The 14,881-nt window shown below is 33.5% G+C and overlaps 1 protein-coding gene and 1 long non-coding RNA gene across 2 annotated transcripts; both read right to left on the bottom strand.

Annotated features, from left to right (window-relative positions):
- Positions 1–1,583: 1,583 nt before the first annotated feature.
- Positions 1,584–3,780, bottom strand: LOC148780970 (uncharacterized). The gene is made up of 5 exons (XR_016060081.1): positions 3,701–3,780; positions 2,961–3,605; positions 2,764–2,891; positions 2,240–2,676; positions 1,584–2,140 (listed from the first exon to the last, which is right to left on the bottom strand). It is a non-coding gene; the product is annotated as an uncharacterized LOC148780970 (long non-coding RNA).
- A 733-nt stretch (positions 3,781–4,513) lies between these two features.
- LOC105420124 (uncharacterized) lies at positions 4,514–5,487 on the bottom strand. The gene is made up of 3 exons (XM_011622541.2): positions 5,178–5,487; positions 4,868–5,123; positions 4,514–4,775 (listed from the first exon to the last, which is right to left on the bottom strand). The coding sequence occupies exons 1-3, from the start codon at positions 5,485–5,487 to the stop codon at positions 4,514–4,516; spliced, it is 828 nt and encodes a 275-aa protein (XP_011620843.2).
- Between the last annotated feature and the right edge of the window lie 9,394 nt (positions 5,488–14,881).

Below are 14,881 nucleotides of genomic sequence, written 5' to 3'. Positions count from 1 at the left end.
TGAACCGAATTTTTTATCGGAAGCTCCCTCTCAAACATTTGTGGGTAAGTGACATCGTCTTTTTGAAAAATAGTCTATTTTTAATAAATAGTGATATTTCCGTCTAGGATCTTTATTTTATAAGTTTTGTGTGTAAGTGACCCCATTGTCTCGAAAAATAATCCATTCTTTTTAAAAATGAAATGAAATAATTATTTCTGCTTATTATCAAGAATTTTAGGCGCGATAAATTTTATGTGCACGTGACCTCATTATCTTGAAAAATAATCTTTTTAATAAAAATTGTGATATTTTATCTATGTTAGAAATTTTGAATGCTGTAAATTAGAAAAATAAATTTATTTATTTTTCTTGTTTATTGTTAGAAATAAATGTGATATTTCTGCTTTTAGTAAAATTGTGATATTTCTTTCTACTGTTTTGAATATTTAGACATTGTAAAATTCATGTGCAAATGACTGCCTTATTATTTAAAAAAATTGACATTTTTGCAATTGATTATAGTATTGTTGTGAAATGTTTATTTGTGAATTGATATCCCATAAATTGTGATAATTCCGTATTCTTGAATTTCTATAAGAGTTTTTCTATATATATTAAATTGGCAATTATGCTAGAACGTCTTTACGAACTGCTACCTTTCTAAATTTGAGCCCAAAATATTTGATTGGTTATTTTAGAAATGTTATTGAAAGTGACTGTTATTAATGGTTTCAGTGAAATTCATATTAATGATTTCAGTGATATATTGAGTACATGATATTGCTGCTTTCGAATGTTTAAAGAGATTTAGAAATAATTTAAGTATGCAAGTGGGCTCATCCGGTTCGCCGGTGAGGTATAAGTGGACCTATCTGGGACGCCGGTAGGGATTAAGTGGACTCATCCGATACGCCGGTGAGGTATAAGTGGACCTGCAGGGATTAAGTGGACCTATCTGGGACGCCGATAGGGATTAAGTGGACCCATCAGGACACTGATGGGGTATATAGGTGACCTACTTGGGACGTCGGTAGGGTATTTTGTGAAATCCTTTGAATTATGTACTGCCGTTAAAAGTGTTATAAGCATTTCAATTACTCGGATTATACTTAATTATGCATTTATTGAAAGTGAAACTGTAGATGCATTTCTGTTAATAGATCTCATTTTGGAAAATATTGATATCTTTCAATCATAATTATTTTTAGAATTATGATGATCACTTACTGAGTAGCCAAACTCATCAAACTATGGTAAACATTTTTTCAGAATAACTGCGGATTCATTTTGAGTGCTCGTCAAGATCAACCTTGAAAGATACTGTTGTTGTGCTAGCTTTCTTTATTTACTTTGTAAGACCTCGCCACTGTAAATTTATCCTATCAATAGATGTATATATGTTTTGTCTGTCACATCTCAGGAATAACAGTATTGTAAATTTTTAGGGTGTGACAAAGGTATATAAATCATAGAACACAAAAGTTACCCTTTGCATGATGTCTTAATTAAGAAAATCAACAATAATGAACAAGAAGAGGAAACTTTGAGGGGAAAAAAGAGCTTAAAGAGAAAAATAAGATAAGAGTAGACAAGATAAAATCTAAAAGAACCCGCATCAAATAATCAAGTTACATTGTCAAAAAAAATATACAATCTCCAAAAAAAAAAAAAAATGTCACTTTCTCTGCCTCAATGCTTTTATTGGCCAACTAAGGAGACTCTTTCCGCTCACATCAAGTTCCTTGTCGGCACTCCCATCTCTTCGCGACTGCAAATTCCACCTTGATTCCTCTTGCAATGCCGGCGCTTGAAAGGGATCAGCTTTTTTCTTTGTTCTTCTCTCATTTTCATGCTCACCATCACCATCATTATTGCCTTCAACATCCTCTGCATCATCATCCTATTCTCCATCATCATCCTCTTCTCCATCATCATCCTCTTCTCCTTCATCTTCTTCTTCTTCGTCATCATAGTCTTCTTCTCTTTCACTTTCATTTTGCACTTCTCCCCTCATAGTCCGCGTTATGTCCTCGGCACCTGTCTCTACAGAAGTGCTATTCAATAGCAGATCATGAGCCACCTATACATAACACCTGGATTCCTAGGCTAATACTTCATTATTAAGTGTAGCTTGTAGCAACTCTATACAGGTATATCGCTGCAAGTAGAGAATAAAAAAAAACAAAATTGACCATTAGATATCTTTTTCATAATTTTAATATATATTAAGATGATAAAATAAGAATAAATAGTATACCAATATATGATCCTGGGATTGGCCTGCTGAGGCTTGTACATGGGATTGGCCTGCGGAAGTTGGTACATGAGATTGCGACTGCGAAGAGGGGCGAAATGGGGTTTTTCTTCCTTGTGTAAACATGTTGTACCAGGCCATGTACTCTGCTGTTGGTACTCCATCAAATTTATCCACGGCTCCCTTAACAACATTAAGTTATCGTGCTTTCCAATCTTTTATTTGCGTATCCAATTCTACAGTCCAATTTGTAGGGTGTAAACCGACCTTCTCTCTCATATCCCACTTGGGTGGCATAACACGAATACCTTGCAACTTTCCAAATTGTCACAATACGCGATCTGACATATAGTACTCTGTAATATTGAAACTATGAGGTATCATCGACAGATGAAGTACTCTGCAATTTCATGTGATGCCTTATATGGTTGCCAGGTCACCTACAAAAGTAAGCATGATACGTTATCAAATAACTAACCACAGATTGATTAACTACTAGATTATAAGCACATAAGCCAATAACTAACCATGTTAAACTATATGTTATCAAATGAGATGTTTTTATGGCGTGCTTGTTTCTTCCACATGCAACCCTTAGGCATTCCTGGGCTTATGACTAATGTAGGCTTGGTGGCTAGAGCTTGAAGATCCAACACTGTAAAAGAAGTAAAAAGTAAGAAATTGTAATATTCCAAAATTAAATAATAAAGAGAGTGAGAAATACCTGTAGTAAGGTCGTTGACCCACTAAAATGAATATTTTCCCCAACGGCACCGACGACCTTAGGCAACGAACGATACAAAAAAGATAGTGCCGCCGCACCCCATGCATACTTCCATGCCTCATCAAAATCTCGAAACAATTGCAAGTATATTGCAAGGGTCAATCCTTTAGAAGAGTCGGCAAATATAGTTGTGCCGACTAAATAAAGGAGATATGCTCATGTGTGTTGCGTGAGTTGTAATTTGGTCGGATTTTTTGGTAGGTGGGCGAATCGACTCCTCAACCATGTATGTTTGAGATGCATCGGGGTGATGTCTTTAGGGCAATCTCCCAGATACTTCTTAACGAACACAACGTAGTCTTCAGGCCTGACGTCAGTTATAGGCTCATCTGTCACTGGTATCCTTAATATCTGTCACACATCGTATAGTATTGGAGTCATTTCACCCATGCTTGGAAATGCAGTATTCGTGTCCTTGCACCATTTTCCTATAAATGCCATCACTAGATTGCAATCGATATGCGATACCCTAATATCCATCAATGGGCTCAACCCGGCCTTTTGAATTAGAGGTATCCGTCGTTGATCTATCTTCCATTTTACTAGGACTTGAGTTGATTCGTCAATATGAAGTACATTTCTCTCCTAAAATGAATAATAACAAGAAATTGTAATAGTCAATAACATGAGAAATACCTAATCAATGTAAATCATTAACTAAAACAAATAGATCACCATACCTCTTGCCTTTGATCTGATGAAGAGGATGGCTCCCTTGTGTCTCTTAATTGTTCCGGGTCTTGCATTGCTAATTCTATTTTCATAAGTGACATAAGAAAATAACTAAAGTAGCATATCCAATAAAAAAAGAGATAGGACAGTTGTATATCCAATATATGTACGGTAATCTCTCAAAATGAATTAAAGTGGAACAAACACTAAAAACAAATCAGTAGCATATCCAACAAAAAAGAGAGAGAAAAGTGGCATATCCAATATATGTACTGGCAAAAAAATATGTAATGGTAAAATTTTCCACAAGTGGGTGCTACAATTTAAAAAGACAGAACAAAGAAGATAACTACAAAAACTAGCAAAAATATATGTAATGACAAAATTTTCCACAAGTGGGTGCTACAATTTAAAAAGACAGTACATAGAAGATAACAAAAAAAAATGCTTTCAAGTGAGTGCTTTACAAGTTGCCCTGTTGTGACCAGTTCCTTTGCACCTACTACAGTGAATAGGTCGTACTGGTGCTTCTTGTGACTCGATGCGCTTCTTTTTAAGTCTGCCAGGGGGCCGTCTTGAGTGAGGTGGAAGTACTATTATTCCATCTAGAGGAAATTGTCCATGCATACGCCCAGATAGATCGATCAAGGTAACTAGCATGATAGGTTCAAAATATGTTTCACCAAATTTTGCAACCATGAAATACTTTTAACAATAATCAATGGGATCCTTATTCATCCATTGAGGGATTTTACAAGCATGTTTGCAGGGCAAGCCAGTTATTTGCCAACCCTGTCATTCACATTCTCGTGCAATTACCGTCATTCACATTCTCGTGCAATTATATCTACCTTATAATTCATGCGAGCACCCATTGCTTCAACTACTGCTCCACTTGATACAGTGACGTTAACAGAAAGTGATTGCTTTATAATCAATCTGAGTTCATTTTGCAAATGCGAGGTAAGTGTTGTAGTCCATGTTTCAGCTTCCAAGTTACGGGTGGCCATTAGTTTCATGATTTGTCTTCTAATCAAGTCAACACACTGGAGATTTGGCATGTCTCGTGCTGCTATAATCCAGCTGTTATATGACAGCCACATTGGTTGTTACTTGATTATATTGTTTACCCCTGAAGAGTGATGTGGCCTAACGTTGGTGGTGCTTCCATTAACCACTTGAATGCGTCCTCAGAAATTGACCTAATTTCACTCATCTTCTCAAAATACTCTTGCGGCCTATATGCTCTACATGCTCCGACAAAATATTTAATAACTGTCTTCTTAATATCATTAGGTATGTCTTTTGCTTCCTTTTTGAAATTCTCCACTAAATGATGCTCACAGAAGGCATGATGGGCATTCTCAAAAACTTGACAAATAGTATCCACTAGGTCAAAATGTCTATCAGACAACAAAGTAATTTCACGATCTGTCCCAATAGCAATCTTTAGAAATTCCATAAATCATACCCAGTTGTCGGTACTTTCGGCATCCTCAATAGTGAATGCAACAGGAAACACTTGTTCTTCCCCATCTATTGAGTTGGCAGCAAGTAAAGTTCCAAGGTATCGTACCTTCAGTAATGTCCCATCAAGAAATATAAGTAGTCGACATCCACTTCTAAAGCCATGAATTGAGCCATAAAAGCTTATGAACATTCGACGAAATCTGCCATCTTGCCATACTTGTTTTGTCGCATAACTACCAGGATTCGTCTTCATCACACGGTTTACATATACGGGTGACTGGTTGTATGCCTCCTCTTGCGAACCATGTATGTCTTTGATGGCCATTTCTTTCCCTCGTCATCCCTTACAATATGGTATTTGTAGCTCATAATCTTGAGACAAATCATTCATGATTTCTTTAGCCTTATAATGCGCAGTGTCACTTATTTTATCCTTGATTAAAGATGCAATAAATTTTTGTGACACTCTTCTCTGTACATCATTGCTTGCCCCAATATTACATGTTCTCTTTTTCATGTTTTGATGCTAAAAAAATTCGTCCTGCCTAATTTCGAAGCATATATTTTCCATTTGCATCCATCACCCTTGCATTTTGCCCTTATGCGGTACCCCTCATTTTTATTTGAAATGATGTGCAATAGCAAACTTGCTAAGGCCTTCTCGAAAGTCATCTAGAGACTCAAATTGTTGCCCTATACCGTTAAGTGCATCCTCCTATGAACTAAGCAACCTCAGTGAATTGCTTTATTTAGAACCAAAAAGCAACAAATTAGATCTAAGAGGGGGTTTAACCTCTTCGAATACACTATTATTACGTGAAGTACTTCCACCCCTTTGTTCACTCCCATCAAATACATAAACGAAGAGATTATTCTCTCTTTCATGTGCATTCAACATCCTCTCAATATCATCGTCAATGAATACATTCACGAAAAATCTTCTATTTCCCGGGACAAAATACCTCAATGATACCAACTGTATATCTAGCGAGAAACGCTCTGCTACATATTTTCGCAGGTCATCTAACCTAGTTCTACTTTCAATCATAAATGTACATGCATCACCACCAATATAATCCAAAGTCCCATCGACATTTGATTGGACTTCTCCACCAAAATTACAATAAATCAATCTGCTATCGCTTTTTTTTTTCCTGCACAAGATTTGTAATAATTTACACTCCACAGATAAACAAACCCAATTATTATCTGACTACAAAACTAATGACATTGGGACAAACTTAGTATATATCATGAAGATAAAGGAAACTGAGAAAGGTTACAACATTTGAGGTTACAATTTTATGGATCTCCATCCCCAAATAAGTCTGGCGATGCAAATTGCTCAGATAAATGATTAACATGATAAGGGACCAATTGTGGAAAATAGAAACCAACAAAGAACAAGTGGGTTATCATTAAATTGGATGTTTTTTACTACCCAATTGTTTCTTCACCATGCACTCAATGTTAACATCCCAATACAAACACAATGCACACAAAGCATGAACATGATATATCAAACAAAAGAACTTGAATAAAGGATAAATATCCAAAGGTAGCAAGTAACAATCAACCAGAAAATATAGCAGGTTTAAGTATAAGAAGCACAACAATAAAATTTACAAATAAATGAACAATGCTACCTTACAATAAATCAATAACATGATGATTTAGACATAACATGTACAATAGAAATAAATATTCATTTCCAAATGGATGAGATTTTAGGTTCCAACATTGACATGCCTTTGCAGAATTCAGATTTCCAGCCCTCCATTTAAATAAAATAAAATTTATAGATATATCAATATGCAACTATAAAATAGCCCAAAAAATGTAAGTAATTTGACCTAAATCATTTTGATGAAGTATGAAATGCTAGAACATATAATAATAGAAGCAACAAACCCATTAAAAAATGCTTAGATTGGTGAACCTGAAGAAAAGGAGATCAATCAAAATAATACATCAACAAACGAGATAAATAAACAGTGTATCAAGAATTTGAAGCCAGAACATGAGGCAATTTCACATGTACAATGCAGCAAAACATTGAGATAAAACCTAATTGTACTTGACAAATCCCAATAAAAAGGGAAAAATTGAAAAAAATCATAAAAATATCCACAACAATATGTTAATTTAGATGGAAAGGCCAAACTGAGCTACATTCATCATACAAGAAATCATTCTGATTTTTAATTTCTTTTTAGAAGATATTGAGCTAATACTGATATGGGATTGCACAAAATAATAAGATGCAAAAAAAAAAAAAAAGAAATCAAGAGAGAGAATGAGGAACAGTCATGTACTTGAAAAAGGCAAAACCCCCACAAATCAGGCCTTTACAGAGAACCCAGAGTTTCGTGGTCTCTTTTGTAAAGAGAGGGAGAGAGCTAAGGCCTTCTCTCTGTGTGGTAGAGAGGTTGCCCCAATGTTCCTTCGAAGAGAGAGAGAGAGGGACAAAGAGATGGAGAGGGAACATGAGAGGTGGGAGATAGGGCCGCAGAGAGATCGAGAGGGACCTCATGCTGGAGAGAGAGTGAGAGATGGGCTGTAGGTGAGAACAAACCTTGGGTAAAAAGCCCTTTTTTCTTGCGTGGGTAAAAAGAAAGGCAAACCGGAGAAAGAGAGAGAGAGAGAGAGAGAGAGAGAGAGAGAGAGAGAGAGAGAGAGAGAGAGAGAAACGGGGTAAATAAAAAATGGGAATTAAGAGAGAGAAGCCGTGTGAGAGGAAAAGAGGGTATTTTAGTCTTATTTGACGGTTGGGGGGATTTTTAAGAGAAAAGGTTATTTGAAAGAAAAACGTGTGAGAAAAAATTGGGGTGGGGGTAATTTACATAGATAGTTCATTTGAAGGGGTTTTTTATAATTTTCCTAAGACTTTTCCATATATATATATATATATATATATATATATATATATATATATATATATATATATATATATATATATATATATATATATATATATATATATATATATATATATATATATATATATATATATAGAGAGAGAGAGAGAGAGAGAGAGAGAGAGCAATGATTTCATGCAACGGTTGTATCATAGTATAATGCAACCACATTTCTAGAAAACCATGTTTTTGGCATTTGTATGACTTCAAATTTTACATACACATTCTCTTCATCCGCATTACAATCATATGGGAAGAAAAAAAAGTCAATTTGCACCCTAAATATGGTAAAAATGAGTACCATCTAACAATAAATCTCGACCGTCCATTCGGTGAATTTCAATATCTAGGCCTTGACAAATTCAAAATCATTTTTGTCTTTTTTAATATTGTTAATCTAATGATGATAACACTATATAAAAATTTTAGGAATAAAAAAGTCCTTTTGAGGCATATATCTAACCTTCTCACTAAAATGGATGGCTTATATTAATTGGGTTAGAAAAACACTTTTTAGGGCTTTTTTTTTCAAAATTTCCTTTTTTGTGATTATTCTTTAGAATGAAAATAATATACATCTAAAAAATTGCGTCAAACAAATATCTCTAACATGGTCTTTTAATGTGGTTGCATTATATTATTATACAACCATTGCATGAAATTTCTTACTACAAAATGCCTATAGGCCTAAATGAATAGTGATTTCGCCTACCCTCATCACTATCCAAACTTCATCGCACAGTCACAGTTGTCCGGTAGTATTTTAATTTTCACTTTTTTTTACTAATCGGAATATTCTGAAATTTGGAGCGTGTGTACATTTTAGTGAGGCGCACCTAATAAAAATATGAAAATAATAATTCGTTAAAAATAATTCACTAAAAAAATAATTTTCATTACGTTTTTCATATTTTTATTTGGTGCGCCTCACTAAGATGTACATATGCTTCAATTTTCATGTAATTTGGATTTGTAGAAAAAAAATGAAAATTGAAACACTACCGGACAATTGTGACCGTGCGAAGAAGTTTTGATGGTAAGGAGGGTAGGCGAAATCACTGTTCATTTTTGCCTATAGGCATTGGGAAGAGTTTTGCATAAATAAATAAATAAATATATATATATATATATATATATATATATATATATATATATATATATATATATATATATATATATATATATATATATATATATATATATATATATATATATATATATATATATGGGAAAAGATTGGATTAGCCCACTAGCTCATATGAACATATGAGCCCAACGGCCCAGATTGAATCTAGGCCGATCTGACGATCACAGATGTCCAGTAGTACTTAAATTTTATTGTTTTGTCTACAAATCCAAATCACTTAAAATTTTAGATGTGTGTTCTTCTCATCAATGCGCACCTAATAAAAATATAAAAAAAAATTATTCGTGAAAAAATTAATCTCCAAAATACCTCTTGAATCTTTTCAGGGGTATTTTGGTCAAATTATTTCATGTAAAATATTTTTTTGATATTTTTAAAAATTTACCTATTTTTGATGAACAGACTTCTAATATTTTAAGTAATTTGGATTTGTAGAAAAAAAACTAAAATTTAAATACTACTAGACATCTGTAATCGTCAGATCGACCTAGATTCAATATGAGACGTTGGATTCATATATTCATATGAGTTAGTGGGTTAATCCCATCTTTTATATATATATATATATATATATATATATATATATATATATATATATAAAGTCCAATTTTGTCCTAAATGTTATGTAGACGTTCTACTTCTTTAGATCCTTATTTTCCAAATTTACATCCCGATTTGAAAAGTTGAAAGTCCGAAGCACATGGGCAATCTGAGGTCACCACTTTTAAACTAGCCCCTTCTGTCCAAAGGGGTCTTGTTGGCCCTATTTTTGGATTTTTAATTTAAGAAGAATAGAGAAGTCAAAGCAAAAGACCACAAAGAACAGATAAAGAAGCTTTTCATTTTTATTTTTATTTTTATTTTTATTTTTATTTTTATTTTTATATATTCAATAAAGGAGGTTGTCTGGCTTCTCCGTGATGAGAATCTTAGACAATTATGAATGTCCATAAGGAGAACCCCTTAAAGCTTATTCAACTTCCCGATGTCGATCCGCTTTCGAAGTAGTTTGCACTCAATTAAATCTAGGATAATTGCTATCCAGATTAATGAATTGAATCTAAAATAATTGCTATCCAGATTAATGAATTGGAACCAGGTTCGACGATATCACTAAGAACAATCGAGTAGAATAGAATAGCTACCCATGCTTGCATAAGCAAAATTGTTCTTCTTAATTGCACTAAATGTGTTTGTTTATTTTGAACTGGAACATAATGAAGGGTTGAATGAATTTCTGACCCAATTCTCAAAAGAATGCTCCACAACATTTTTTCAAAGCTTTTGTAACTTCTTAATGTTTAACAAATGAGAACAAACTTTTAGATTCATGCCCATGATCTGCTTTATTATTTTATATTCACGTGTTCTCTTTCTCATTTAAGTATTGTTCATGACTTTTATAGTAGAAAGATTTCCTTGCAATTTATTTATTCCCATCTTAAAGGATGGAGGAATTCGGGGTACATTTTTTTTTTTTTTATAGGAAAATGATGGAAACTTTCCTTAGACTCGACTTTCTTTGCAACTTCTCTACAACAACCTTTTCGATCTTAACTTTTACCTAAAACCTAACTTTTATAGCAAAGATTACCTAAGTAACCGAAGTAAAAAAGGCATAGTTTGGAAGACGAAAATACCCTTGCTCGTACATGAAGGCGCCACATTTATGTAGACACTCAATCACCAAAGACGGTCTGGTACCTATTATTGCCAGATGGAACCCATACCACAATAATTGCCGAATTACAGCAACAATATGTCGGACCGCATGCAACTTATTACGAACCGAGGCATCATAGCGTCGGATCGACAAAACTGTCAGACCGTAGCAACAATCTAGACCGCATTGGCAAGTATCGGATCAAGGCAGCATAATTGCCAAACCACATTTACAAGTGCCGGATCGACGGCATTCAATGATCAAGGGAAGGGCATTTTGGTCTAAAGAACTATGACTTTTTGACTTGGGGGTATTTGCTATAAATGTTTGTTTTGGAGTAAAAATTGTGATAAAAAAGTTGGTTGGGGGAGGTTGCAAAGAAAGTTGAACCAAGGAGATTTTTGTAATTTTAGGTTCTTTTTTTTCTCTTTGTACAGTAAAATCAACATATCATTTAAAATAGTACAAGGGCTAATTTCATAAAGCCCTTTTTGGTTCATTAGAAATGAGTCTTTGGGAGGCCCGTTTCTATTGTCCTCCTAGGGCCGGTTTGACTCCCCCGGTCTCTAAGAGACTCATTTCTATAGAAACAGGCCATAAATGCTCTTTGGATCCTCTCCTAGAGCAAGAGTCCCATTTCTGCATGGACACTAATTCCATGTCTTAAGCCTATTTTTGTGGAAATGTCATTCCATCAAAATAAGTGGAAATAACATTTCCAGGGCATTCAAGGAGAGCTGCGGGCTCCAAATATTTGTGGTATGCTATATTTTATAGAGTGGGATGAGGGCATTATAAAAAGAGACCTCAAACCCTAGAGTAGTAACAATTATAATAATTATTGATATAAATAGAGGGAAAAGTTTATATAAAGTTGCAATCTTAAAATGTACAATTATAGATGCACCTCTAAAATCTATCGGAAAGGTTATTTTAACGTTGAAAAACCTTCTATTTGATCATCTCGACATCGAGATGTATGAATATAAAAAAAAAAAGTTTTTGAATATAAAAAATAGTGCATCTTGCAACACATTATCTAGGCCGTCTATTTTCAAGATTTTTATATGTTTATAAATCTCCTTGGTTTTAACTATTTTTGGCATTTAAAATCTTCTAATTAGATATGAAAATAGATTTTACGATAATCTCAAGAATTTTTTACAACAAAATTACATGTTATGATTAAATTTGGAGGTATGCCTTAATTGGATTGTTTAAAGTTGCAACCTTATAGAGACCGCCCATAATAGATAACATATACTATGAATTAATGTGTCAAATATATAATTAACATGGTAATTATATGTAATAATTATATAGTTATGATTTAATATATATATAAAAAAAAATAAAAAAAATGTGACAAGTAGTTCGGAATAATTACAAACTAATATACATCAAATACGTGGCATTCAAGATATACGTTAGCAGCTTCGGACATGTGGTACGGCTCAAGGAAAAATCAGAAAATAGCAAGTTGCGTGCCGTTTGTTTAGAGCCGAGGCTCTAAACAATCAAATTAGAACGCACCATCAAATAGTATCGAGAAATATAGTTTTAATATTGAAATTTTTTGTAATAGCCTTGAAATATATATATTTTTTTAATTATAAAATTTAAAGCTTAAAAAATAGTGTAGATCAAGAATATCTATGAAAATACGAAAATCTTGAAAATTGACGGTCAAAATGTGCATTACAAGATGAACTATTTCCGAAACTTGAAATCCATTTTCTTCTTATCTCCATGCATCTTGATATCAAGATGATCAATTTGATGAAATTTAATCATCAAAACAACCTATTCTAATGAAATTTTTTAGGTAGGTTCTAATTTGATTGTTTAGAGCTTAGGCTCTATATAAACTTTTCCCTAGCAAGTTCGGGTGAGAAGTGGGGTAGGGTGCAGTTTGTATGGAGCCGAGGCTCGAGCCGAGGCTCCAAACAATCAGAGTAAAGTGTACTTTCAAATAATGTCGAGAAATATGGTTTCAATACTAAAAATCTTTGTGATAGCCTTAAAATATATTGTCATATTTAATTATAAAATTAAAAGCTTCAAAAATAGTGTAGATAGAGCAGATCTATGAAAACTTGAAAATCTTGAAAATTGTCGGTCCAAAAATACATTATAAGATGCACTATTTTCAAAACTTGAAATCTATTTTTTTTTTTTTTTTATGTCCATGCATCTTGATATCGAGATGATCAATTTGAGTATATTGACGCATCAAAATAATCTCTTCTAAAAAAAAATTTGAGATGGGCTCTAATTTAATGGTTTAGAGCGTTGGCTCCGTATAAAATTTCTTCTTTAAAGTATATTGCGTGACCCACTCTTTCTCTCTTTTTGTCAGTTATCTTCTAGTGAATCCAACTATCTGCTCTCTCTCTCTCTCTCTCGCCCCTTTTTCCAGCAAATCCGACTCTCCCTAAACTGTATCACACCATAATTTGCTAATAAATAAATAAACTCTCACCATAAAAGTTTATATTGATACTATCTTACTCTCTAGAGAGGGCAAGCATTGTGTTGTTGCCATTGATGCAAAAACAGCATGTCAGGATCGTCCTTTCTACAATGTAAGTAGGGCTTTTATATAGAGGCTTTTGTTAAACAAAATCTTAATTCATCTCAAATTAGTGGTTCACTCCGAAATCACCTTTTGTAAAATCAGGGTTATATTAGAGATTATGGTTTTTTCTTAAAGTTAGAGTTTGCTTTGAATTAAGTTTTTGTTAGGTTTCTCCTATGAAATAATGGTTTTTTATGAAATTAAGTTTTTATAGAGTTAGAAATTAGGATTTTACAGAACGAACGTTTAAACATTTATAAATTTTTCTGGGATTTTTTCTACGATTCTAAAATTTGCAATATTTTGTCCTAAGAAAATTTCCGTTCAGTTTTTTCTTTGAAATTACGGTTTTCTAGGGTTTTATAAAGCTAGAAACTACGATCTTAACAAAAAAAATTTAAAAAAAGTGTCCACACATTTATAATTTAGGGGTTTTCTCTAAATTTTAAAATTTATAGTATTTTGTCTCATTTTAACAAAATTTCCACACATTTGGCGTGAATAACCTAATTTAGGGTATTTTAGGATTTCTCTCCGAAATTAAAGTAACTCAAATGTACACTAATGACATGAACATCGATTTTGGGGGGCTTTAAAAAAACTGAAATGGTTTTTCAGGTTTCCCAGCAGGTGTGTGCATGGAGTGTAGAAAGAAGCACACTGAAGTGGGTGTAAGAGTTGTAGCAACACAATAAAACATGCAACAGATATCTTATTCAACTAAAATATAACAAGTTAAATTTTCTACTAAAAATAAAAATATAACAGTAAACACAAAACAAGCAATTATAATAGAAAATAAAAAAAAGAAATTTGCTACCTAATTTTTTATATATATTTTTTTTAATGAAATCCAAATATAAAAAGAAATTATACAACAAAATAAAGAGGAAAGTGACGATTTTTTTTTTACATTTTTTTTAATATTTCAAAAAATTAAAAAACAAAAAGTAGAAGAGGAGCTGCCAATTGGATACTACATGGCCCACTGGAGAATTTTAGGGTTTCCTACTAACAACGAAGTGCCTTGCAAGAGCAACTTGCATGAGAGAGGTGAACTGCGCTACTGCCTCTATGCAGGGCGCAAAAGCTTGAACAATCCAATGGACTTTGAGGCCTTGACTTGCTTTCGTAAGCCACTCTTAGGTAGGTTTCAGAATTGTACGAGAAAGCTAGTTGTAGGCTTAGGCCTCACAATGACCTAGAGTCAAGGGTTTGGGACATGCCAAATGCAAATGCTTTCCGATTGCCCTTGAAATAGGAGTGCTGGTGACAGGCGAAACAAGTATACAAATCAACCGAAAGAAAATAAAAGATCGAGATCAGACACATGTAGGTCCCTGAACCTTGGATTAGGGAACTCTCGATGTTGGTAGACTACGGTGACGCCTATTGCATCATAGGTAGCAACTA

This window comes from Amborella trichopoda, chromosome 8 (assembly GCF_054954075.1).
Source record: "Amborella trichopoda isolate Santa Cruz 75 chromosome 8, AtrichopodaSantaCruz75HAP2 v2.0, whole genome shotgun sequence".
In the NCBI taxonomy this organism is placed as follows: Eukaryota; Viridiplantae; Streptophyta; class Magnoliopsida; order Amborellales; family Amborellaceae; genus Amborella; species Amborella trichopoda.
Note: the sequence above shows the minus strand (reverse complement) of the source record. Positions and strands in the feature narration are given on the sequence as shown.

Excerpts from the sequence above, each read along its gene's own strand:
- LOC105420124 (XM_011622541.2), bottom strand. The coding sequence starts at position 5,487 with ATGGCCATCAAAGACATACATGGTTCGCAAGAGGAGGCATACAACCAG. Across the intron at positions 5,124-5,177 it reads CACTATTGAGGATGCCGAAA|ATCGTGAAATTACTTTGTTG; the intron begins GTACCGACAACT and ends CTATTGGGACAG. Across the intron at positions 4,776-4,867 it reads TCTGAGGACGCATTCAAGTG|CTGGATTATAGCAGCACGAG; the intron begins GTTAATGGAAGC and ends GTCATATAACAG.